General features: G+C 37.5%; 1 protein-coding gene across 2 annotated transcripts in view; it reads right to left on the bottom strand.

Annotated features, from left to right (window-relative positions):
* ANO3 (anoctamin 3) overlaps nucleotides 1-23,397 on the bottom strand; it is a 104,273-nt gene extending 80,876 nt beyond the window's left edge. For both annotated transcript variants that reach the window (XM_071762170.1, XM_071762171.1), the window contains exon 1: nucleotides 23,234-23,397. In XM_071762170.1, the coding sequence (XP_071618271.1) occupies nucleotides 23,234-23,387 (154 nt within the window). In that variant the 5' untranslated portion in view covers nucleotides 23,388-23,397. The remainder of the gene's footprint in view (nucleotides 1-23,233) is intronic.
* Between the last annotated feature and the right edge of the window lie 1,090 nt (nucleotides 23,398-24,487).

The raw sequence follows: 24,487 nt of genomic DNA, 5'->3' as shown, positions 1-24,487 counted from the left end.
TTATTGATTTTCTATATTTTTTTAATGTTATACATTTATGAAAAATTAATGTTTACAGAATTGCTGAGTCCATTTCCTTCAAGGAGGACAGTTCTGTACTGTTTAAAGCTCTGCAATGCAAAAATCCATCTTATTCAATATTTGCAGTAAAATTGTTTGCAAATGTTCTCATCTTACTGAAAATTATGGGCATTTTGCCATAGACACTACCTTGATGAGCAGGCCCTTCATTAGCTCTGATAAAGCTGTCAGTCACTATGGAGAAGCTCTAGAAAGCAAATTACAGAGCATGGTAAAATCTGTAGCTGTGGAATTAAAAAATTGAACATTTCTATAAAGTTTTTATTTTGAGTTGCTAAGACACTAAACCTTGAAATCTCACGGATTTTGCATATTTTATTATTTATCTTCTGCAGTAATTTAAGAGACCTTTTTCTCTGGCTAGACAGAATTTTCTGTCTGTGGAATTCATTGTGTTTTCTGACTCATAAAAGTGTTTGGGCCTTGATTCTGTAGCTCACTGTAATTACATGCTTCTTTTTAAGCTTGTAGTTTATAGATTCATGTTTACATCCTAATAATTTCCTTCTATAAAGTTATTTTCCTGGTTTTGGCTGCAACTTATACAGCTAATGTGAGAAACGGGAAAAAAAAATGTGTATTTCATATGCTTAGGAAAATTTAATTTCCCTCATCAAAGAAGATCAAATGTGTTGGAATATATTTGGGTTGAAAAATGCAAAACTAGAAATCTAAGTAGTTCAGTGTTCTTGTGCCTCACATACAGGAGCTCATTGGAACAGAGCTATACAGAAGTGAAGAGATGGTGAAAAGGCAGTTTTTTAAAAAAATTCTTCAGAAGTAATGCAAAGAGATTATAAAGAAAGCACTAATGTCAGGAAACAGGGGAAGAGGGAAAAGCAGAATTGTAATAGCTTCCAATATACACAACTGCCCAAATTTCCCCAGGTAAGCAACCTTCTACTCCATGGTCATATTTTTCTTTTCTATTATACATCTCAGGTTTTTTACTTCACATTTTATCTGACAGGAAGAAACATTATTGTTATCAAATTCTGCAGCACCAGCTACCAAACTGCTGCAATGTAATCAGATTTCTGATTAGCAGCCTTATTTGCCAAGTAAAGAAGACAAGAATCAGATAGCCTAAAACTAATCACTATAAATTATAAGGTTATCTGTCGTTTAATTTTTGTTTCAATTTTATAGACCTGTTCTGCAATTCTGTGCATTTTTTACCATGTTCTCAGTGCAGGAGCTTCAAGAGTGACAGTTGTAGAAACCTTTAGAAAGAAGATGTAAACATAGTCCTTATCTGTATCATCTACATTTATAGTAAAAAAATAATAATGTAGATATATGATCCTAGATTTATTAGTTATTTACTGTCAGCTCTTCGGTTTAGAGATAAACCTTTTATTACAGCTTAGTGCATTTCTGACAACTGAAGTTTTTTTCATCACCTCCAAGCTACTTCTTCTTAGAAGCAGTTAGTTCCTACTATTTGGATTTTTTTGGCCACATACCTGCTCTTTTTCCCAACTAGATCTTTTTTTACTCCCTGTTATGCCCCTAAAAAAAGTCATGAGAATGCACCCTACAAACTTAAAAAGGAGCAGCAAGAAAAGGTGAAAGGGGAGAAGATAACATGGATTCTGAGCATGGTAAGCCCCTTACTATGTAGAACTTCTTGTCATTTGGCTGTTTCTACTCATATTAAGATGGAAATAGTATGGTAATAGTGCATGAGTTTGATATGTTACCTGCACATGAGGGAGAAGTGAAATTAATTGATAGAATTAATTCAGGAAAGGCAGTCTTTCTTCCTATAGATTTCTTTACAGAACAGAGAACAGCAAAGTCCAACCCCACAGCTGAAAGTCCCAGGGTTACAGTAATACAAAGCAAAGAGTCCAACAACACTGGGCTCACCCCTTGGCAGCAGGGAGTGCAGTGCTGTGATGCTACTGCAGAGCATTATCAGACTTTCCAACTTGTCTTAAACACTGAAGTTCAGAGATGGTAATTTTAAATTTGTCTCACAGCACGTCTGCATTCCTTGTCAGCCAACAAGGCACCTTCCAAAGGAAAAGGAACTACTGAGAATTTCTTCACGGATGACTATTTCTTCATTGCAGCATCATCAATGAAAACATTACACAGAGTGTTTCAACTAGCAGCTTCCTAGACATTTTTGTCTTGAGGATCATGCTCACCTGCAGCTTTGGCTTTATTTCCTGCTGCATGAGTAGACTCCTTCATGGCTGCACAACCCCATGGTGGGTACCATGGCCTCATTCCAGCTCTCCACTGGATCTACAGAATGTGTTCTCTCTGTCAAAAGCATCTGAGAGTGGATGGATGCCAAATGTGTGAGCTACAAACCCCCACAGACATTCACCATGCATCAATCACCTCCCCATCATTTTGGAAGCAACATACTGAGGTGGGTTATCCCATCCCACAGACTTCTGCATTTCACCACCACAGATCTTGCTTGGCTACACCAGGTGAACTCCCACAAGGCTCATCCCTCCTAGCATTCAGGCAGTTGACAATGTTTTGCAGAAGAATTAGGATGATGCCATCTGGCCTATCAATTCTATATTCTGACCTGAGAAGAGCTGTACCATTATGCAAGAAGATAAGGAGTAGTAATGTTGCAGGAGTTTTTTTACAAAACTGATCTGAATGCTCTTAACATCACATCCAAGTTCATTTATGTAGACTTCAAAAAAAAGAAAAAGATATTTTTTATTATAAGGCTAACAGTGCTATGTTCCTAAGACTGAAGGAAAAGGGGGATGAGATTTTCAAACATAAAATATTTGCCATCGTAAATTGCTTTTGATTTGGTCATAATTTATCAATGTCTCTGAAAATTTCCAAATAATAAAAAAGCTTATGTATTTCTGTTTTAAACAGTCATGATGTTTCAGAATTTAAATAATGTCTTGTTGAAAGTCCAACCCAGAAAGTAATGCAGTAGTGCTTGATACCTCAAGAAAAATTTCTCTAGGTTTCTTATCCTGAATCTTTCACATTTAAGAGATATTATAGATACAAAAAGGTGGTTGGCTGAGCTATTTGACATCACTATTTATACCAGCTGGTGTAATGGCAACAGTAAAACCCATGAATTTCATTATTAGTAGTTGTTTGGCAAAAGGAAGCAAAAAAGATGAAAGAAAATATGAGAGCCTGGGTACCCCACGGTGATTCTGCTGTTCAGTACACAGTATCCTAACCAACAAATTTGTTCCCCAGTACTTATGGAATAGAATTTATAACAGTTTTTAATGTCCAGTGCTGGATTTTGCAAATGTAAATGTAGCTTCTGAATAAGAGATGATTCTATTGCACTAAATGTAGATGAGAACAGTGCTTCCAGTCCCATCCTGATGATGGTCTGTACACCAGACAAAGGACATAATCCTGTCCCATGCAACAGCTGGAATAGCTTGATTGTCTATATTTTTTTGTCCTCATCCCCAACTTGCATGAATCTCAGCAATAATTATTTAAGAAACATAAGTTTTTTATTTTTTTAATATATCTCTATCTATCTAATGCATAACTGCTCTCACCATTCAAAGTTACCTATGGCTATTTCTAGTTATATTCACACTGTAACAGTGCCACCCACTGGCCAATGTAGATAGCACCAGGTTATTTTATGCTGAATAGCACTTGGTCATTAAATTGTTAGGAAATTTAAATACCTAAATGGGTTTATGTAGGATTAAAGTAAATAAATTTGTCCAATTCACTGTGAAATTTGGAATATTTTAAGGATTATGGTGCTGTAGTACCAAACAACATTTAAGCTTAGTCTCCTCAGGTAAGGAGATTAAAGTGAATAAAACTAGAAAGTAAAACTAAATCAACCATAGCACCAAAACTAGTCTGAAAAGAAATATTAATTAGGAAAAAATAACACTGATGAGCTGATGCTTATTCTGAGAATATCCACTTTTCTGTTGTTCAGACTCCCAGAAAATAATAATGGAGAATTTCTTGGCATGTTAGAATTGAATTCAGCTCTGATTACTGCAAGAAAGAGATTCCCTTCATAGTAGGGCAAACTTATACCAGGATAAAGATCATAACAATACAGCAATTAGGTACATGATATTGGCCTAGTAAATGGCAGCAAGAACAGATCATGTGTCCGATGTAGAGAGGGTGAGGAGCAGAGGAAATATTCCCCATGAAAAATCAGCTGATACTTGAAGATTAGGAGCTGTTCTGCAGGAAAGGAGTCGTGATGGGAAAGCTGTTTACGTTGGGAAAAGGAGCCTGTGCTCACAGAAAAGAGCAGCTGAGAACAGGAGGTAAACAAGGAATGTGGGCTTGGACGGTTGAACATTTTCCTGACTTTAATTTCTGTCCTTCTGTCACTACTGGAGAAAGAAAATGTGCCAAGCAATGCTCAAGAAGGAGCAAGTGGGAGGAAAATGCTCAGTGGTATCTCCCTGCAGCAGCTGTCTGTCAGAATATGAGGCTCTGTTCAGTTTTATGCCACTGCTTTTGTTTGGGCTGCAGATTTCAGCAGAGGCATCAGGAAGAGGAAGCACTCTGTGATTTCCCAGAGAGCCTTAGATTTATTTAACATCAACCAGGTAATTATTTGTCCGAGTTATTTATGCCAAAGGGTCCTCCTTTCAGTGTAAACAGACTCCAGTGTGAGTGACAAAGTTTAAAAAGTTCAGAGAAGAGCTCCCAGATACTGCTCTTCCTCCTTTCCAAGAGTTTATTTATATCGATCTGAGCCTTCTCTTCCCCACATTTCTCTAAACAAAGCCAAAATTAACCTAACTGAAGGACTTCTTGATAATTCTTCATCTTCAAAGTTGTCAAAGTTCTTCATATTCCTACCAAAAACAGGCCTTGAAGAACCAAAATATCACAGGAAATGCATTTCACATGCTCATAGCTGGGAGCAGGAAATCATGGAAAACTCATGAGAAAACATATCTGGCAAGAGTACAGCCCCAAATCACTGGGATAAAGTACTTCAGAAGAGTAAAAAAATTTGCTTATGATTCCCAAGCTTAACTTGAAACTATGGAACTAATTTATAAACAGCCCATGAAAGCAGTCAGAGAGAGAAGAAACAGCAAGACACATTGACTGCTGATGATTTTTGGGTGAAGAGAGGAGGGAACTGTAGAGAAAATTATCCCAAATTTTTGCACTTGCTAAATTATTTAAATTAATCCTCCATATTTGTTTATTTATTTTTGCTCAGTGGACTAATGTAATGCTTGATTTTCCTTACAGAAAAAAACCTGTAACGTTGGATTTTGACATCTCACTAGAGGGAGCTCTGAGTTTATTTATAGTTGGGAAAGCAACAGCTCAGGGTTTGCTTTGCAAAGTTTTATAAACTTGAACTAATATTTTCTTATTTATCCAATTTCTTTATCGAGAAAATTAAATTAACAAACAAACAACAACAACAACAACAAAAAAAACCCCACAAAAACCAACACCAATCCAAATCACACCAACCCACAGGTTCTGCCTGGTATTCATGGGATTGGCTTATAAGTCAAATCAAATTTATTTGACTTGTATTAAAGACTGAAAATTCATCCCAACAGAGTGAAGTGTGGTCATATTAACTACTAGAATTCTCATATAATTAATAAAATGGATGCAGAGTAAAATTTCTTCTTCTCTCCTTTAATCAGCAAACACAAAATGAAGTTTCGTGTGCTAATGAGATCTTAAGCAGCAACACCAGTGTGAGAGGAGGAAACATTTAATGTTGCAAACACTGTCAGCTGATGCAGCAAAAACCAGATGTGCAAGCTGGTGCTTTAACAAATAAAGAGTCTTTCAGTTCCTCTAAAGGTCTATTTTGGCATTTGTGGGCCTCGAGAGGAATGCATAAATATGACTTACAGTAAACACAGAGAATTCCTGCAGTCTAACAATGAAGATGCATGCAGTATAATATTAAACTGATAGATGGTCTTGACCTTACATTTTATTTTCTCATACAGAATTTTTTATAATCTCTATTTGCATTATAAGGATGGGAGTAGTCGTATAGTGACTCTGGAAGATGGGAGATCTGAGTTCCTCTCCTGGTTCTGCAAGGAACAGGCTGCACAATAAAGCAGATTCTTTAACCTCTTCCAGTCCCATTATATGTGAACATGAATCAGGACTCATCTCATAAGAAAGTGAACAAGTATATAACAATCATTTATGTAAAGTGTCTTGTGTATTGATAAAGACAGACTAAATAAGTTGATTATCAATCACGATCTGCCACATCTGGTTAAACATCTTAGTGTTTATATTGGCTTAATAGGAATAGATATTTTATAATAAAGTCTAGCCTGCTGAAAATTATACACTACTATTTAACTGGGGAGCCTCTTTTCACTTCATAAAAGCCAGAAAACAAAGATAAATGGTATAGGAGGACTTGCAGTGGTTCTATAAAACAAGTATGAAGTTCAGATTCATAAGCAACACCCTCAGTCAGTAAGCTCACTTGGGCCAAACCCATTTAGTTTCTCCAAATAAAGATTTTTCTCATGGGGAATACAGGTTCTCAGTCCTTAAAATTGTAAATGTCATTGATGTCAACTAAAAAGAGGAATGTGCAATAAAAACATAAAGAGCTGGGACAAAACCTCTGAAATAGGACTAATTTTCATATGCATTAATAATTATATGAATATGGCTTTGAAAAATAAACCTTCCCTGGGTAAGAAACATGTCTGGGGGATTTGTTGTGACTCCCAGTTGCTGGTGTCTCTCTTGTATGACACAAGAATTTAGGATGCCCAGGTGTTGACTCTAGCTGAAATTTATTTAAATTTGTAGTATTTTTTGTATTGATTTCAAGAAGTCTTTGGGGAAGACCTTTAAGCCCAATCATCCACCATAAAAAGCCCAAATGCTGTTAATCTTAATCTACCTTTGCTAGTGAGAAGAAAACTCAGAAACTCTTGGTGTAGCTGCTCAGGATCACCCTGAAGAACTGTGTCCTTGTGCAGATGATGGAGCAGAAGGCCTGATGCTTAGGGTATGAGCTCCCCACCTTTTCAGGTATGTTGCTCACTCTCTCTGAATTCCCCAAGTGTAGAGCTCCATCACACTGTTTCTCTCACAAATACCTTTTTGCTTTATGGGTTATGCTGCTCGGTTCTCTTCTTTTTCTGCCATAATTCTCATTTTCTTTTCTGGGCATGACTTGGCTTTGAGGAATCAGGTTTCTGGTGCTAACAGAAAATATGAAGTTCCTCACTATATTTAGGCTGTATTTGCTTTCCCCCTCTGGCACTGCTTTGCTTTTTATGAAGTGATGGATTCACAGATGAATGTTAAGTAGTCAGACTGCTGGCACCACACTGAGCAAACTGATCTGTATGTTGCTCCAGAAAGATTGTGTTATCATTTTTGTCCCATGGTATTCATCAGCATTTTAGAAGATGCTCCTTTACAGATAAACTCCAAGTCATAGTGCCAACAAAACCAGTGGCTGCAAATGAATTCAAACATGCAGCACTTACTAAACACAAATTGGTTTTGTAACAGTCATATGTCAAGTGAGTTTTTAGTCTTAACTCTGTCAAGATCAGCATCAGAAAAGATAGGTAGTTAAAGCTGAATATTTCTTGTAGTCCAGTCTTTGGTATTTATTTTTCATTATCTTAAATGTTTTGATTATTTTTTAGCTTATTAGCTTTATGTTTTCACCTTCTATATACATAAACCCCTGTTTACCACCAAACACTATCTCAATAATCTCTTTTTATTTCTGTCTCCTTGTTTCTTTGATCAGCTTTCCTACTGGTAGAAAAGATGCCCCATACCATAAGAAATTCCACATTTCAATGCACTTGATAGATATGGGAAGACAACTGATAATGGCATTTTAGGATACAGAGCCCAAGTTGCAGTTTCAGATATTTATCTAATCTGAAGGATAAAACAAATCCTTTTTCTCCTGTTGAATCATGTGTTTAAAATTTTTGCCTTTTGTTCTTCAGAGGCTGTGAATTCTAAACTACATCAGAGAGAGACACTGAACAACAATAAATGACCAAGATAATCCTCAACTGAGTTAAAAATTGGCATAATTTCACTGGCAGATTAACAATAACATAAGATCAGTCTTATTTTTGTCATTTACAAATTTATCTTATACAAAAGCAAGATTCTGCCAGCTAGCTGCTAGTAAATAACTAGGTTGGCAGGTCTACCAGCACGTAAATACAACCCACCAGACCTGTATGGTGCTCCTAATCTCTCAGAGTTCCTCACATACATATTATGTATTATGGAAAAAGTAATCTTGATTTTTGTGAGGATTTAAAAAAAAATCCCCAACTTTCAAGTCTTGTAATTAGGATTTTAGCATCTAATTTAGTATCTAATTTACAAAGTTATTGGGAGGAGGACATTGCTTTTTAATTTTAGCATGAAATTGTCCATACGGACAACACATGTTTTGGGTTTGTGTTTCCATAATTTGAAGTAAAGAGTATTAAAAATTTAAAGTCCTGATCCCACCCACTGCTCATTTGTCTTTCACATTTAGCTTGTGTTTTATAATATTGCAATTATATTCCACAACACAGTAAAGCAAGCACCTGTAAGAACCCCCAGGGTAGCATACTGTAATGAAGGCATATTCTTTCCTGAATCTCTACAACTGGATTTGGCCAAGGAATCTGGGGGAGTTTTGGTTTACCTGAGCACACTTATTACTAATTTCACATAAGCTGAAAACTCAGAGATGCCTCAAGACTTCCATTAACTTAGTGTGAGCTCACAAAAGGACAAGCAGACCCATGGGATTCCAGCATCATACCTGTTCATGGGATTTCTTCACTCTCTGATCTTCCCAAGTAAGTGTAAGAGCTTTTTTTTTTTTAATGACCTTTCCTATCTTAATGTGATTCAAACCTGAACGAAATTTTTTTGACCCACATGTAAAAACATCAGGTTAGCTGGGAATGAAATCTCTTTTAACATGATGTCTCACTGTCCTCAGTGAACTGAGGTGACATTTGGTCTGCACTCTGCAAGCAGCATTGTGCCAGGACACCAGCAGAATACAGAGCATGAAGCCTTTGCTTGCACTGTCCTCCTGCTGCTAACAGAATTAACCCCCTGCAGCTCTGACTGTACTGGCACACACAGGGGCCCCTCTGGAACTGGGAACTTCCAAAGATTTATGTCTTTTAGAAGGCAGAAGTCACTCTCTCCTAAAGAAACAATCTGGTTTTTGATGAGGATGTGACTGTTCTGTAGAAATAGAGCAGAGGAACACACAGAACTCCCCCCTGCTTGCCAGAATTGTTTAGAAATTTATTTCTCTGAAAGTTGTCTGATTTTTGAAACAATACCCCCTTGACCAAATACTTTTTCAGTTGGTAACAGGAATCTATGCAGGAAAAAATGTGGAGCCATATAAGGGGTAACCTTTAACAAAGTACCAAAATAAAGTCCCCAGCTAAGTCAGAATGCTAAAGAGATTTAATCTCAGAGTATTTTTGGTCCTGTACAGGGTCCAAGGCTTTGAAGCTGTACTAAACATCATTAAACCAGATGAAAGGTTTCCCTTACACTTTTAGGTATTGGTCAAGAGGAAGCCCTTTATTCACCAGGTTCATTAATCACTTCAGAAAGCACAACCAACTTCATCTCACACCGAAGAACACAATTAAAGAAATGCTCTTCTGTGCATGCACAGGTAAATAAAGGTGTTGTAGGAAATACTGGTGATACTGGAAAACAGCACAACTTGCACCTGCTGTTCAGTAACCTCAGCTTGTTTGATATTTCTCAAAATATTCAAATTCACCTCACCTTACTTTGTTTCCATCCTACCTCAAACCATGCACGTGTTGTATGGAATTGCTGCAGGGCTCTACCAATTTCTTTTCTGGCAGAATTTTTTCTGAAGTCCTATATTTCATGTGGACGGTTTAAAGCAAGAAATATTATTGCCCAGAAAATTCATTGGCTTTAAAAGGACATGAAAAGCTCTGGTAAGCTATGTGAATTAAAGAAACAAAAGGCATTTCAGCAACCAATATTCTTCTTCCCAACAGAAGTGCATTGCAGCTGTAGAATGAATATATTTCTAGAGTTCAGCATTTAAAGCATACAGATTAACTCTATTAAAGGATTTAGAAGTATACAATAAAACCCCAAGTAACTTCAAACAGCTAGATATATTTTGCTAGGGATAAAAGCATTCTTTCATTACAAATGTGCATTCGGTGATATATTTATGCTGACCTCCAATTTTTCATCAAAGGGCATGAATTTGAAACAGTGGTTGAATTTAGCTGATTTACATTTTCTTTCCCTTCAGTATATACATGATCATTACTTTGTTTTTTTGTTTTGTTCTTGACAATAAAGTCCAAATAAAAGAGACTGAAATATATACACTGGTCAATAAAGAAAATGAATGTACAAATACATATCAAATGATGGGAATGGCTGGAGTCCCTCCAGTACAAAATCCAGTTTATCCACATGATTGACAGGTATGCAGATTTGGAACTTGTCAAGCAGTACTTTCACAATATTTTTAAGATTAAGTTTAAGTTACTAAATCTGGTTTGTACACAATAACATTTTGGTTAAATAAAAGCTGTGTTAGGGTGAAGGAAGCCAAGCTGATTCTAACTTTTTCAATATACTTTTAACAAAGACCTAAATATTATTTATTGTATTTTCTTGCATCCTAGATGGAGGCACAAACAGCTCAGTCAACAGCACAGTGTAAGTTAATCAAATTCTTTGTCTCCATTTGTGTATATATTGACAATAAAATTCTCAGTGATAGCAAGTGCTTTGTTAATGGCCAAAGCATGGGAGGATAATGGCTCTTTTTGCTTCTTTCAGACTATCAGGGAGAAAACACTTTTAGCATGGCCTGACATACAAATACTTTTACAAAAAGTACTGGATCCATCTTACAGCACAGGGGATCTGCATGGTACTGGGCTCACTCTTACCTTGTAGAAGGGTAACAAGAAAACATGTTTTGAAGTGCTTTAAAATCTAAAAATATAAAAGGGTAACAGAAAAATGTTGCCAACTGCTTTGTTACAGTTTGTCCTATGAATTGTAATTGTAATAATTTTTTTTTTGAAGTGTGGTTGCAATAAAACCAATTATTTTTTCATATGTGCTACATTTCTACACATGAATCCTATCCCTGCTGTTGTGCCTCTCCAATGTCACACCTAATTAACCCATGTTTATGGAAAAAGACAGTAAGAGGGGCCAAGAACAGCCCAGTGCTCAAGTGATTCTCTAGCCTGCCATTTATGTAGAAAAATTTAAGTGAAAATAGCCCTAAATCCATCTGGGTAGGAAAAGACAAGAAATGTTTAACAGTCAGAAATATTTTTAGCATTGTGTCATGCAGTCGTTCACAAGTCTCTGGAAACAAGGAGAGAACAATGGAGCCCTCACTGGGGGCATTCCAGCTGCCACAGGCAAAGTTGGGAGCACTCAAATATGCACAGCCTGCCCACCCACTGGAACTGATGTGCCACAGGGTTCCCTCTGGAGATTTGAATGCTCTGAACAAAGTGGAAGGGGCAGAGGGGTTTTGTGTAGAGCCAAGGGATTATTAAACAAATTTATACCTGCACTATCATTTTACTGAATGGTCACTGCAGAAAGAAGAAAGAAAGAAGGGAAATCCCCATCCTTTGCAAACTTTAGGAAAGACTCCGAAACCTGACAATGTTGATGCCTGCCACAAAATGAGAAACTGCCAATTGGAAGAGAAGAAGCTTTATACAGCTCTGGCAGCAGAAAGTCATTCCAGCTGGGCACAAAAGCATTGTCCTTCTGCACCCCCAAGACAACTCCCCCTACTCCAGCCACACGCCTCTTGCCTTCCCCTCATTCTGTCATCCATCAGCTCCCTCTGGGGTGTTTCAGCCAGCAAATGCCACAGAAAATTAAATCAGCAGGAAAAAAAGGGTGTTCTGTAGGGTCTGCAAGTTGAAGCAGCTCAGTGAGGAGCTCAATGGATGTGAGAGCTGATGTCAGCCCTGTACTGCAGGTAGGAGCAGAGGGAACAGGTGGAAGCAGGAATATCCCTGTCTGAGCACAGTGGGATGCTGCTCCCTGTGGTGATACCCACTGGAGAGATTCTTTCTTTGACTCAAACTTTGTGGTTTTCCAGTGTTTTCACTTAGACATCTGAAAAATAACAGCACTGAAGTTTGGCTCAGCCGTCTAAAAAGTCCCAAAGGACAGGACACTGCAAAGGATTAAGTGAGGTTGTAGATAGAGGGAAATATAATTGAGTTACATATATTATTCTAGTGATGTTATTTTAAAATGAGAAAAGTAAATCTAAACCCTTCATGCTGGAAAATCAGGCCCAGAATGTTTAACAAGATTCATCACAGTTGTTCTTCTTTATCGTGGCATTGGCATCTTGCCAGATGAATGAATACTGAGCTTTCATTAATTTTACATTTTTGTTAATACTGATACTATTAAACCTGAATGAATTGAGCAATCAAAAGAATAGAGTTGTCCTTACTATCATTTCAAAACAATAGAGTTGTCCTTACTATCATTTGCCTTATTCTGTGATGTTATGGCTTTGTATTCAGCTAACCACTATTATCCAGGCACAAAGAAAGCCTCAATTTGATTAACATTTCTAATATTCTTTGAGTTGCTTCAGACACCTAATGCTTGAATGAGGGATGCAGTGTTACCACTTCTTATCTAAGGAAATTTTTCTGTTTTATCAGTGTTTCCAATCCAAAGCAATTGCTTAGAGAGGTCTCTTATTTTCACACATGACCTAATAATAATAATAATAATAATAAATCCTACTATTCAGGATTTTATAGTCTTGGTTCTACTCCTTTTCACTGTAAATGTACCTGAAATATGTGAGTTGCTAAATTACAGACTAACATGAAGGAGACAGAACATTAGGATAGCTGTTACCACGCAAAAAAATCCCTCATTTCTATTGTTGCTTATAACATTTCCAGACATTGCTTAGATAGGTTTCAAATAAATGACCCACCTTTTACTTCTAATTGTCACCAAGTATTTGAAAGCAATGCTTTGCTGCATTGAGAAGAATTTGGAATAAATTTTAGTCTGGATATCTTACCTAATACTACTGGTCTTTGCTTTGCTTTGTTTCCCCTATATGGGACAGAAAAGAAATGAGAATTGCTCTAGTGAAATTGTCCTGAGGTCATAATATTCCTAGAGGAAATACTAAATTTAGAGGCTTCAATGCTTCCAAGCAGAATCAAAATTTCTGAAGATTATCTACAGTGGTATTTGCAAGAGCCATCTTCAAGCTCCCATGACTCTTGTTTCTTTTCCAGCAAATCTATTGAATCACAAATATGAGCAAAATATTGTGGGACATATTGTGCCATTTTCCCTACATACCTCTGGATCATCTGAGCTACAAGAGTTCATCTTAAAATACTACTGAGATAGCACAGCTGTGTGAACAGAGCCAGGTGTTAACATGGTTTGGGGTATTTTATTTGGGTTGGTTTTTTGCTTTTGGCTCTTTTTTAAGGAAAAAAAAACCAAAAACCCAAACATTATCTCTCTTCCATAGAGCCAGTTCAGAGGAGCAGAGAGAAAACTTGACCATACAAACTCTAAAAATTAAAGCAGATCTTCCTCTGCAGTCACACTCTGGTCATTTTACAGAGTACAGCTGGCAACAGAGAGAATTGAACACAGATTCCCCAAAGGCTACCCAATGCTATAGTTTATCAGTTATTAAAAGAGACACCATACAGGATAAATTACTCAAATCTGTATAAAAACTGCACAACTAATTTTGAAAAGTGAAACTATAACCCTCATGAAATTATTAACTACACATTTCTGCAAATAAAAGAAAGAATGACACTGTTGTTATTGACCTAAACATTAATAAGGCAACCTCATATCCTTTGAATTTTATTTTTGTTTTCAGAAGGAAAAACTGTATTCTACCCAGCCTGACAGTATCGGTGGCTGTGTTAAAGTTACAGCTTTGATACAGAGCCATGAAGAGAACTTAATTTTTCCTCTCATTTTATAAACTGACAGCATAGCCAGCTGTAAACAGGTACATGAACACATGCCAAGGAACAGCAGTAGAGACTTCCCTTCCTATCACACAATGAAAAATGCCAAGTTCAAAATAAATGCAAAATAAACAGACCTCCAACATTTAATTGCCCACTTGGTTGTAATTCATTGCCTACTTTGCTGGAATTATTACATTTTGAACACAAAAGATTATTTTTGTCCTGGGAAGCTTGCTTTCATGAATTTGAGGCTTTAGACAGAGTGTTCAGTCTGTTCAGGTACAGATCTGTGTTCACAAAAGTTAACTGGTGTCCTTAAAAGTATTTCACTGCCATCTACTCAACCACTGCTCATGTATGACAAACACATCCTTGACTGGGTGCTTTTTTTTTAAAGTATAACATAAACCTCTACTTTGGCCTACCTAGACCACACATTTTGCCTCTCCTCAAGTGCTTCATTGAGAAAAAAGCCATCATCAGCATAAATTATATGTACTTTCAAAGCATGTTGCATGGAGAAGTGATTATGACTTGTTTTCTACTGAACTTGACACTTGGTATTTGTCAGGAAGGTTGGGTACAAATTGTATGTCATATTAATTGCTTCACACCATACATCTGTACTACATTAACAAACATTTTAAGCCTGCTGTCAGGAGTAATGAAAGCACTCATTTATGAGGTAATGCTGACTACAGAAACTGTCATGTTATTCTGAAACTAAAATACCTTTGTAAGCAGGAGAATTTTGCTATGAACAGTGAGACAAAAGGCTAAGGATGAAGCAGCAATGCATCTTCATAAAATCAGAAATAACTTTTTTATCTGATTCAGATATCTTCCGGTTGATTTTGATTAATTAGTGAAATCTTGATAAAGACTCATACGTTTAAAAACAAAAGACATGTACCTTGGCCTGTAAAACCCAATATCTTACACATTGATTTTGCCATACTGGGAAGAATTATACTTGGGTTAGGCTGGGAGATTACAGAATTCTTCTGTTAACTCAGAATGGCATTTGCAGAAGGTGTAGCAGTATAAATTAAACTCAATGTAGTCTCATTTGGAATGTAGCAGTACCTGGTACTGCATAAAAAGTGTTTTCAGGAGTCAAAATGTCAAAGCTCTAATTGTCAATAGATCTGATCTTGGTCAGGTTATTGTTATACCAGTTCTCCCAAATGTATTTATATCTTTTGGTGATAATGGCAGAGATCAATATTTACACCTATTCTCAGAGGCAGCATGTACAGGAATCTGCAAGACATCGTGCCAGTAAACTGTCAACAATACCAGATGGCAAGGGATATTTTTCATGTTTTCCATCCCATCACCAATCCTTTCTGCCTGCATTATACATGCATATTGAATCTGACCCAAAATCCATTGAAAGGTTTGAATTCACTTGGGCATTGCTTGGAGCAGACTGTACTTTCACCCCAAACCTTTTAATGTTAATAAGAGCTTGAAGAAGGGAAGCCCCAGCCCAGCAGAAGACTGTCCCTGGGACAGTGACCCCAAAAAGCAGGTGGAGACCCTCTGGGTTTGCAGTCACAAAAAACCTCAGCTCAGTGAGCTCAGGCTTCAAGAGTGCAAGACAAGAACAGTGCCCTGCAGAAAGTTCTCTCTCTTTGCTCTATATGCTGGGAAGGAAAGCTGATAATTTTATTGAAAAATTCTCTAAACTGTTTAAAGTCTGCAGACCTTAGGTTTAAAAGGTTAACATGTGGTTTACATAATGCATAAACTCTTAATTGTATTCCCTTGAAGAACTAAACACAGAAGAGTTTCTGTTTCTTTTAAAGGCAGAGACAGCATTTCATCAACATTTGACGGGCCGGGGGTTTTGAAATAGGACATCAAGCCAAGTTACACCCTATCAAGCAATTCTTGGTTATTTCATTCTGGCATCTGGGTCAGGAAGAACTTGCAGAGGATGCTTTCTGAACCAGTTCCACCATTTGTTCCTTCAGGCTACTGTCACATTGACTCCAGGGACCTGAAAATAGCCAAAGGTTGGTCACATCTGGTCAAGGCCTCTCCTGGCATAAGAACTTAGAGCAGGGGCAACCTGAGAAGCAACACAAGAGAGAAAGCCACATAAACAGTCTCAAGGTAGTCAAAGTAACAGCCTTCAATCCTAGGTCTTTTAGTCATTAATTCCTCTTTCAAAAAGGGAATATTATTATGAAAAGAAAAAAAAAAATCAACTGGAAATAAATTATGATAATTCATACCAACTGCAGGAAATGTGTCTTGCATCTCAACTTGACAAAAAAAAAAAAAAAAAAAAAAAAAAAAGCCTTAATTTATGGTATTAAAAATAGTGAAAAATGGAAAAATGCTTTTCTGACACCCAAAATATCTCCAAAGAAAAGCTTTCAATCAATAAAGTCAGCCTTGGGTTGCAAAAAGTTTTTAAGTGAGTAGCTCCACATGCAGACTGCAGAGAGTCAGCTGCCAGCTGTGTGCAGTGGGAAGTGCAGAGGAAGAATGTGCAGATCAGCAGCTCCCAAAGCAGGTTCATGCAGCACGTACCTGCCCTGTGCTTTTCTCTGAAACCCTTAATAGTGTTGCTGCATCTTAATCACAAGAGTGAAATTAAGTCAGGTTATTCAGGTCCCTTAAAATAAGCATAAAAGGAATAAACACTTAAAATGTACCATTCCCGTTGAACTAATGTGTTTACATTTTTACTCCTCAACAGATTCTGCCTTCAGGTTAAACAAGCAAGTTCTTCAGTTTATGGAGTGGGAACTGGCAGAACACTTTAGACAAAGCCTGGCACAGTAGTGAGAAAACATGTAAATCCACTTTAATCTAAAAATGAACAGAGTTCTAACTCAATCCCTTTTGCATCTGATGCTCTGTGAAGCAGGAATGTATTAACACACACATTAAATTCAAAATTCTGGACAGGAAAAGGCTAACCTGACCCAGATGCTATGGAGCCATCCCTAAACAAAACTTCAGACAAACATAACATTACTCAGGAAGAACTGGGATTTAGCAGCCAAACTTCCTAAAAGTTTGACTTTTCCAAGAACTTGTCTTAAAGAGAAGCGGACAGGGAAGGGGAGGAAGAAGGAACACTTAGGGCGAGAATAACATTTATAGGAGAAAACAATTTAAAAAGTTTTAAGTTCTGCACACATTTGGAGGAGGGAGCTTCCTCAGGTTTTCCGTGGACTGTTTAATGCAGAAAAAAGAACCCAAACCAAAAAACAAAACTTCCTGAGCTCTAAGTTGTCCTTTATCCTTCAAGAAAACCAAACCAAAGGAGTTCAAAGAAACCACTGAACCTGCACCACTTACAAAAATCTGTTCCCTCTTTGAGCAAGAAGACCAGGTCCATTTCTTCCTCTTAGACTCTGCCTGGCTTGGACATTGCCCAGCTACCAGTCCAAACTTGGCCTTGTAGAAAATGCTGTGTTTGTAGTGCAGATAAGCTGAGTATGCAGCTCACTGTTCCAAGATTTCAAGGAAGCAAAGGCTGAGCTTTTGTTTCATGTAAAAACACTGGAGACAAAGCAACAGCAGTGGTTTGAGAACTCCTGTCTCTCCCTTTGGGAATCTGGAGATTGATTTTTCTTTAGTTTAATGCTGTTCCTCCTGCCAGACTTAAGTGCTGCTTAGTCAGATCAAGTGGTAGGATATCCTTGAGGAGGTACTGGATACATGGCCAAAAAGATGCTTTCCTGTTCTTTCCCCTGAAATAGCCAGAAACAGGAGACCAAACAAGGCAGACTTTGAGCTGCATCAATAAGTTCCAATAAGCCTGGTGAAACACAGAAAAGAATAATCATTTCCTCCCAGAGCTCCCAAATTTTCCCAGCAAAGATCAGAAGGAAAGCACACGGAGATCAAAAATTATAGCATTAGGAAACAAGGTTTCTAAAAATAAAAGTGATCACATTTAATTCTACTGCAACAGATATTACTAAAAGAAAGAATAGAACATGCCAAAAATGCATTGTGGTAAAATTTGTGAATTTTGATGTTGACAAAATGTCTATAAATGGGACATCTATTTGCACTTCTTGGACTGGTTCTTCCTATTTCCTTCATCAGGCAAGTAAACAACCCAGAAGTATTTCCTGTGTGAAAAGTCTGTACAAAACTTTGTTCTTCCAGAAATGAAGGAAAAACTATAACTCACCACATCTTTTACATCATTTAGTTAAATTAGTTAGTGAACAAGGCCAAATCACTTTCAAGAATAATAAGAAGCCAACATGTGAGACAAACTCCTTTCAACTTAGATTTGATCATCCTTGAATTTTGAAGATTTATATTCCCCCTGGGTTTTGATAAACAAAAATAAAACGGGCACAGAACTATGCAGAGCCATGGAGTTTCTTAATCCTGACTATCTTTTGTCTTTTTTTGACAGAAACATCTATCAGTGCTACCCAGAATATACTTGCTATTTTTACTACTGTTTTGTTTCCAAAATGAGATTAAATTTAGTCAACAGAAGCAAGCAGCAAACATTGGCACCTCAGACCAGGCACACCATGAATGGCCAACTCAGGCACTGGAGCAGGAGATTCCTGTTCCCTTTGCTTACTCAGAGATAACTTTCAGGGTGCAAAAATTTTGCAAAACAGTCATTTTAGAAAATCCAGAGACTGACATAATTATACTCTTGATTGATGTACATCAGAAACTGCCTTTCTGAAAGACTGGCCAGAATCCAGGCTTTAGTCTGTCAAAATGTCATTGAGTAAAAAAAGCCACTTTGGCTCAGCAAGGCCCATAGGACAAGATTCTAAATTCATTAATTTTTGTTTCCTTAAAGCTGCACTGCCATGCAGACCTGTAAGTCTCATCCTTTGGCAAAATAGAATCAGACAGCAGGAATATAGAGCATAAATCTGTGACATAGAAACATGAGATTTTGGTGATGGTTCACTTAAATAATCAGTTCCTTGTTCAGGTTCAGCTGAATGTTGTTGGGGTGAAAGAAAGATTGAGTAAAGGAATACCCTTGCAAGAGTGCTTTCAATGAATATTTCATCATTTTTCTTACAGAACTGAAAACTTTTGAATAGAAAAGATGGGGGAGCAGCTTTGGAGTGTCAAAATCAAGATATCTGGAATATAAAGGGCAAAGATACACCACGATGAGATGAAACCATGAAGCATGGACTGATTCAATTTATTTTGGTGACTTCATGGAATTCTGGTTCTTAGCAATTTCTTCCTGCCTAGTTAAGGAAAGCAGAAATCAGTTTTAGCCTCTTATTCACAGTCCCAGTGCCATGTATAGTGTGGTAACTGCCAAAAAATCTATCTCTAATGACTGCAGTTAATTGACTTGTTATTCTTTATCTTACAAGGAGAAGAATGACAGAGAATAGCAATTAAGAAAAAGAATATTTAAACCAGAAGAAAACCTTGCTGATAAATGTTAAGAATTTCCTTTCCAAAAGGCAGTACAAGAAAATTATTGGTTTTAAAATACACAAGAGAAAGGCACTGTAGAAATTGGTTTGCACTTTAGGACTCAGTTAAGATTTAGCTCATATTCAACATACATCATTCTGTTCCTTTCAATGAAATCTAAATCTTATTAGCAACATTGAAATGATTAATATCAGTAACTGACTACATTATGAGTTTTCATAGAGCACACTGCATTACAGAGCAAAACAGAAGAACAGCAGCAAAATAAGGCAGGCTATTGCTTACTTAATGGATTTATGATACATGATGTAATTTAGGATGCAGATTTCAAGTGCTAGTTCATTTTGACAAAGGACATGTATTTTAGAAATAGCCAACTTAAATGTTCAACCAAAGCATTAAAATAAAAACCTGAAGCCAATTCACTTTACAAAATATGGAGCTGGAGAGGTTTGGCATAACTGCACTGGCTCAAGAGATTGATGTATTTGGATCTGACTTCCCCACGCCTCCCCAGAGGCAGGAGCCCAGCTATGATAAAAATCTAAATACTAATACTTTTCCACAGACAAATATATAATTCCTAAAGATACTATCTCAATTTATTATCTTGCCAGCAATCCAGAACATTTTGGGGTTGAGACTAATAGGCAGCCAAATTTTTCCTCACCACGTGCTGTTGGAAAAACACATTTGTCTCTTCCAGCACCACTCAAAACTCTTTCTATTTATAAGATTCATCTTCCTGCACAGATAACCATGTATAATTCTCTCTCCCATGATGCCCCTTCTAAATTTTACTCATCTTATGTTTTCAGCAAGTTGTTTTTAGTTTTTTTACATCAGATTAACTCAGGTCATTACCATACTCATATAAATATCACAAAGGTCAGGAAAATCTAGAGATTCTATTCATTTATGATTGTGTAGCAGTGTCCTGGTTTGGGTGGCTGGAGGCTGACATTCCCAGTTCCATAATATGTCTTCAGTTGAGTTGAGATTCCTGAGTGTCATTCTTCTAGCTATTCAGCCTAAAGATCTACTCAACTGGAAGATATTTTTTTCCTTGGCACTGCCCTCTGTACCAAAATTTCATTAATAAAACAAAAAATAATCCTGAAGCTAATGAATAATTCAGAGCTGCCTAAAGAACAGAGGCATTCACCTCTCCCCCAGGGGGTTATGACTCCTCTCTGCACAGGGCTAAAATAAATGGAAAAGAAGCTGAATATAGAAATTTCATTTTTCCCAGAGGCATCATTTCTCTTCTGTGCTCTTCCTCCCTCTAATGAGCTATTTACTTTCAATTGGAGAGTTGGGTAGGTCAGCTAAGTCCTAGTAAAGATACTATAATGATTTATAATTGTAGATTTTATTTCCCAAATTCCCTCAGTAGCAATAGATGAAGTATGTCTACAAAAAGAATATGCTACCCTTGCAAATATTCCTGTGACTTTCCCTGATTTGAAAGATCAAGTCAATACTTAGAAAACAAACCAGTGCAGACTTGGTAACAAAGGTCAAAAAAATGGGTGCAAGAGTCAAGTTTGAACAGCCTGCCTACAGCAGAGTGTGTCTTACACATGGAGAGCCTGAACCCAGCAATGAAACACTGTGTTTAGTTGTTTGAAGAAATGAGCCTCTCTGCTTACATCTTTTGTCCTTGAATAATGAGCACAAATTGACAAGCAGGTCTCTAGTAGAAGGTAGGAGGCAAGTTGACTGTGTAGATGGAGAAACCACTGAGATATTTAACATTTCTTAAAAATCTAAGTCTTTATATGCTATTTTAACAATATGATTTAAAGGAATGAGTTGGAAGGACATGAGTGTTGTGGCAATCAGTCCACTTTCCTTATATATTCATAGAATCATAGAATGGGCTGGGTTGGAAGGGACCTCAGCGATCATCAAGTCCAACCCTTGATCCACTCCCGCTGCAGTTCCATGGCACTGAGGCTCTTTTTAAATATCTCCAGGGATGGAGAATCCACCCCTTCCCTGGGCAGCCCATTCCAATGCTTGATCACCCTCTCCATAAAGAAATTCTTTCTAATGTCCAACCTAAACCTCCCCCGGCTTTGATAACTTTGATAACTTTGGTAGTAAGCAAAGGAGACTTTTCTGGTGATGCAGAAAACATTTGTATCCTGTATTGATAGATGCACTGATAGCTGCATCTGGGCAGTGGGCAAAGAGGAAAACAATTATGTACGTGGTCTATAAGCTATTGCTTACAATTTGTTTCTTAGTGTATTACTAGAACAGCCTGTATGGTTTATGTACCATTTTACTACCACTTGTTGGTGATCAGAGGAGAGAGTTCTTCAAATCCTTTTTAAAAATTTAAAATCTAGAAAAACATTGAGCCTAGATGTAAGGTTCCCAAGGCTGCAACTATAGAGGGTGAAGTCCTGGGGGGTGAGGGAACCCCCCAGCAAGAGGGTTCTTTATTAAGAGCCATGGCTGAGCAACTAGAAGTTTCTTTTGGTGACATGTGGAAGGAAATTAGGAGTTGTTTACACTGTTCCATTCAGACCTCAGACAACACATCACTGGAAACTACAAAGGGCTTGCTTATTTGAAACACTGGTAAAATACACATATCAAGGAAAATTTTATAAGGCAAGACATGAAATTGCATTTGCTTTAAGCCCTCATTAATGAAACTCAGAAGTACTTTGACAATATATCAGCACTATAGCATTATAATCCTACTATTTGACAATCTTAATGTGTAAGAACAGAACCTAAGTAGAGAAAAAAGTTACAGAGTTTGTTGCAGAGTTAAAAATATAAAAGCTTTATATACATATGCATCTACTGGAGCCAAGTGGAAGTTGCCAGTCTCCTACTGCAGGTTAGTTGTCCTGTCCCAGGATAAAGTGTCCCTTATTTTCAGATTCTCATTATTTGTCTGTGCTTTGTCATAAGCAAGTGAAAACACGATCAAAATTAAATTATATTTTGGGGGCTGAGCAGGTCAAAATACACATGTAGGCCACATGTAACTCTTCTTAAATGGTATTTCCTAGATGAATGACCATTTAATACCTTAGAAGGCTTTAAGGGCATAGCTGGGATTCTACTGAATAACTGCAGACAGACCCCTTGTTTATAGTGGACAATTCAAGGCAGTCACATTCTGTGTTTTCCTTGACTATGAATTTTAAGAGAAATTAAAGTTTCATGGTGCTCAGTTAATTGGCTTTTTAAAGACCTATTGTACACCTATCACAAAATAAAAGCAAGCAATAAGACACACTGTTAATGGAAAAAAGACCCAAAAAATTCTTCCAGCATGTGCAGTTTCCTCTTTACAAGCACTGAGGTGATAAAAAATACCAGGCAAAAGAGGAGCCCAAGTACTGAGTAGCAGAGAGCAGAGTTTACACACACACTTTGCAAAGTCTACTGTCAGAGCTGCTCCTGGGGTTGCTCCAATATACAGAAACCATACCATCTCCTACAGAAAGCTTTTCTTCCAGGCAGTGCCAAGGTACCTGGGCTCTTCCTACAGCAGTACCCTACATGCTAGAGTGATATTTTAAAGCAGATATATTCTACCCTTTACCCAAACTGAAAATTACTTTACATATTGCATGTATGTGACAGCAGAGTATTCTGTATTTTCCTTACTGAGTTTTAGACTTGCAACGTGTTGCATGGGTAAACAGACACAGATTTGAGGAAATAGTTTTATATAAATACATGCTTACCAGCTGGTGCAGAGTGTGAGCAGTGAAGGTGAACACCTTGATAGTCAGCACAGGATTCCCTGAATTTGCCTTCCTTAAAATCTGGTTTAGAATCCTTTTTGCTCTCAGTGGCATCTGAAGAAAGTTTATCCAGCTCAATTAGCAAAGCTGACATAGTAAGATAGTCTCAGTAGAACTCAAAATGAAAACAGCTGAGCAAAACAAGTTCAGCTTCTTCAAACTTGCAATCCCAGGAAAAAAAAAAACAACAAAAAACTTCCTATCACAAAAAAAGGGGAAATTTTCCCCACACCGCAATAGTGCAAAATGTTTCTAAGTCAATGACTAAGAAACTGTATTTCCACAAAGCTGCCCATCCAGCTCTGAAGCTTCTCTTAATTATTGCAGCTCTTTTCTAAGGAAGAAAACAGTTTAAAAAGTTCTTCTGTTCTTGTTTGCAACATTAGTGTGGCATTTCTGCGTGGCTGCCACAAAAATCGCCAGGGTAAGTAGAGCCATCTGTACGCCTGCTAAGTTGCAGAGCGAGTTACTTTGTTTTAAGACTAATTCACACTTCATCACCCTCTGGTCCAGCTGGGAGGAGCTGAGCAATGCCAATGGCTCCAAGTGCATCCCCCAGCCCAGCCCTGGCAGCCCCACACTGGAAGTTCCTCGGGCCACGGATTTGTTTCCTCGGGGAACACTCAGCTCCTTGGCTGGGGTGTGTGCAGCAAGATAAAGGACCACAAGCTGCATCATTCCTTAAAAACGAGCCAAATAAGAACAAGAAAACCGTTTTAGGGAGCCTTGAGAGTAAAAAAGTTTCTTTCTAGGCACAAAGCTTTAGTAATATTAAGGAAAGTGGTTTAATCTTTGAAGCTTTTCTAATTTTTTTGTTTGTTTTTTTGTTTCTAAACTAAACTAAACTTGGCAGGACTCAAGAGAAGAAAAGAATGAATTTCCAGGCTGTTCCCCCAGGCAGGCTGAGAGAGGCACCCTCTGGCCAGCCAGGGAACGGCATGGCCACCAACACCTTGGCAGGGGATGCCCAGGGAGGGACCTGGGGTTGGAAGACTTGGAACTCTGCTGCCAGCATTGATTTTCCCTTGGGAAGGGCAGAGCTGATCAATCATGACTTGTAATTTGTTATAATGTATCACACATAAGGTTTGAGTGGGAAAATTGCCAGGAAAGGTGATATATGTAGTATAAATATATATACATATATTTTAAACCATTCCACTTTTATGACATCAAACTAAGTAAAATTTAATT

This window comes from Heliangelus exortis, chromosome 18 (assembly GCF_036169615.1).
Source record: "Heliangelus exortis chromosome 18, bHelExo1.hap1, whole genome shotgun sequence".
Lineage (NCBI taxonomy): Eukaryota > Metazoa > Chordata > Aves > Apodiformes > Trochilidae > Heliangelus > Heliangelus exortis.
Note: the sequence above shows the minus strand (reverse complement) of the source record. Positions and strands in the feature narration are given on the sequence as shown.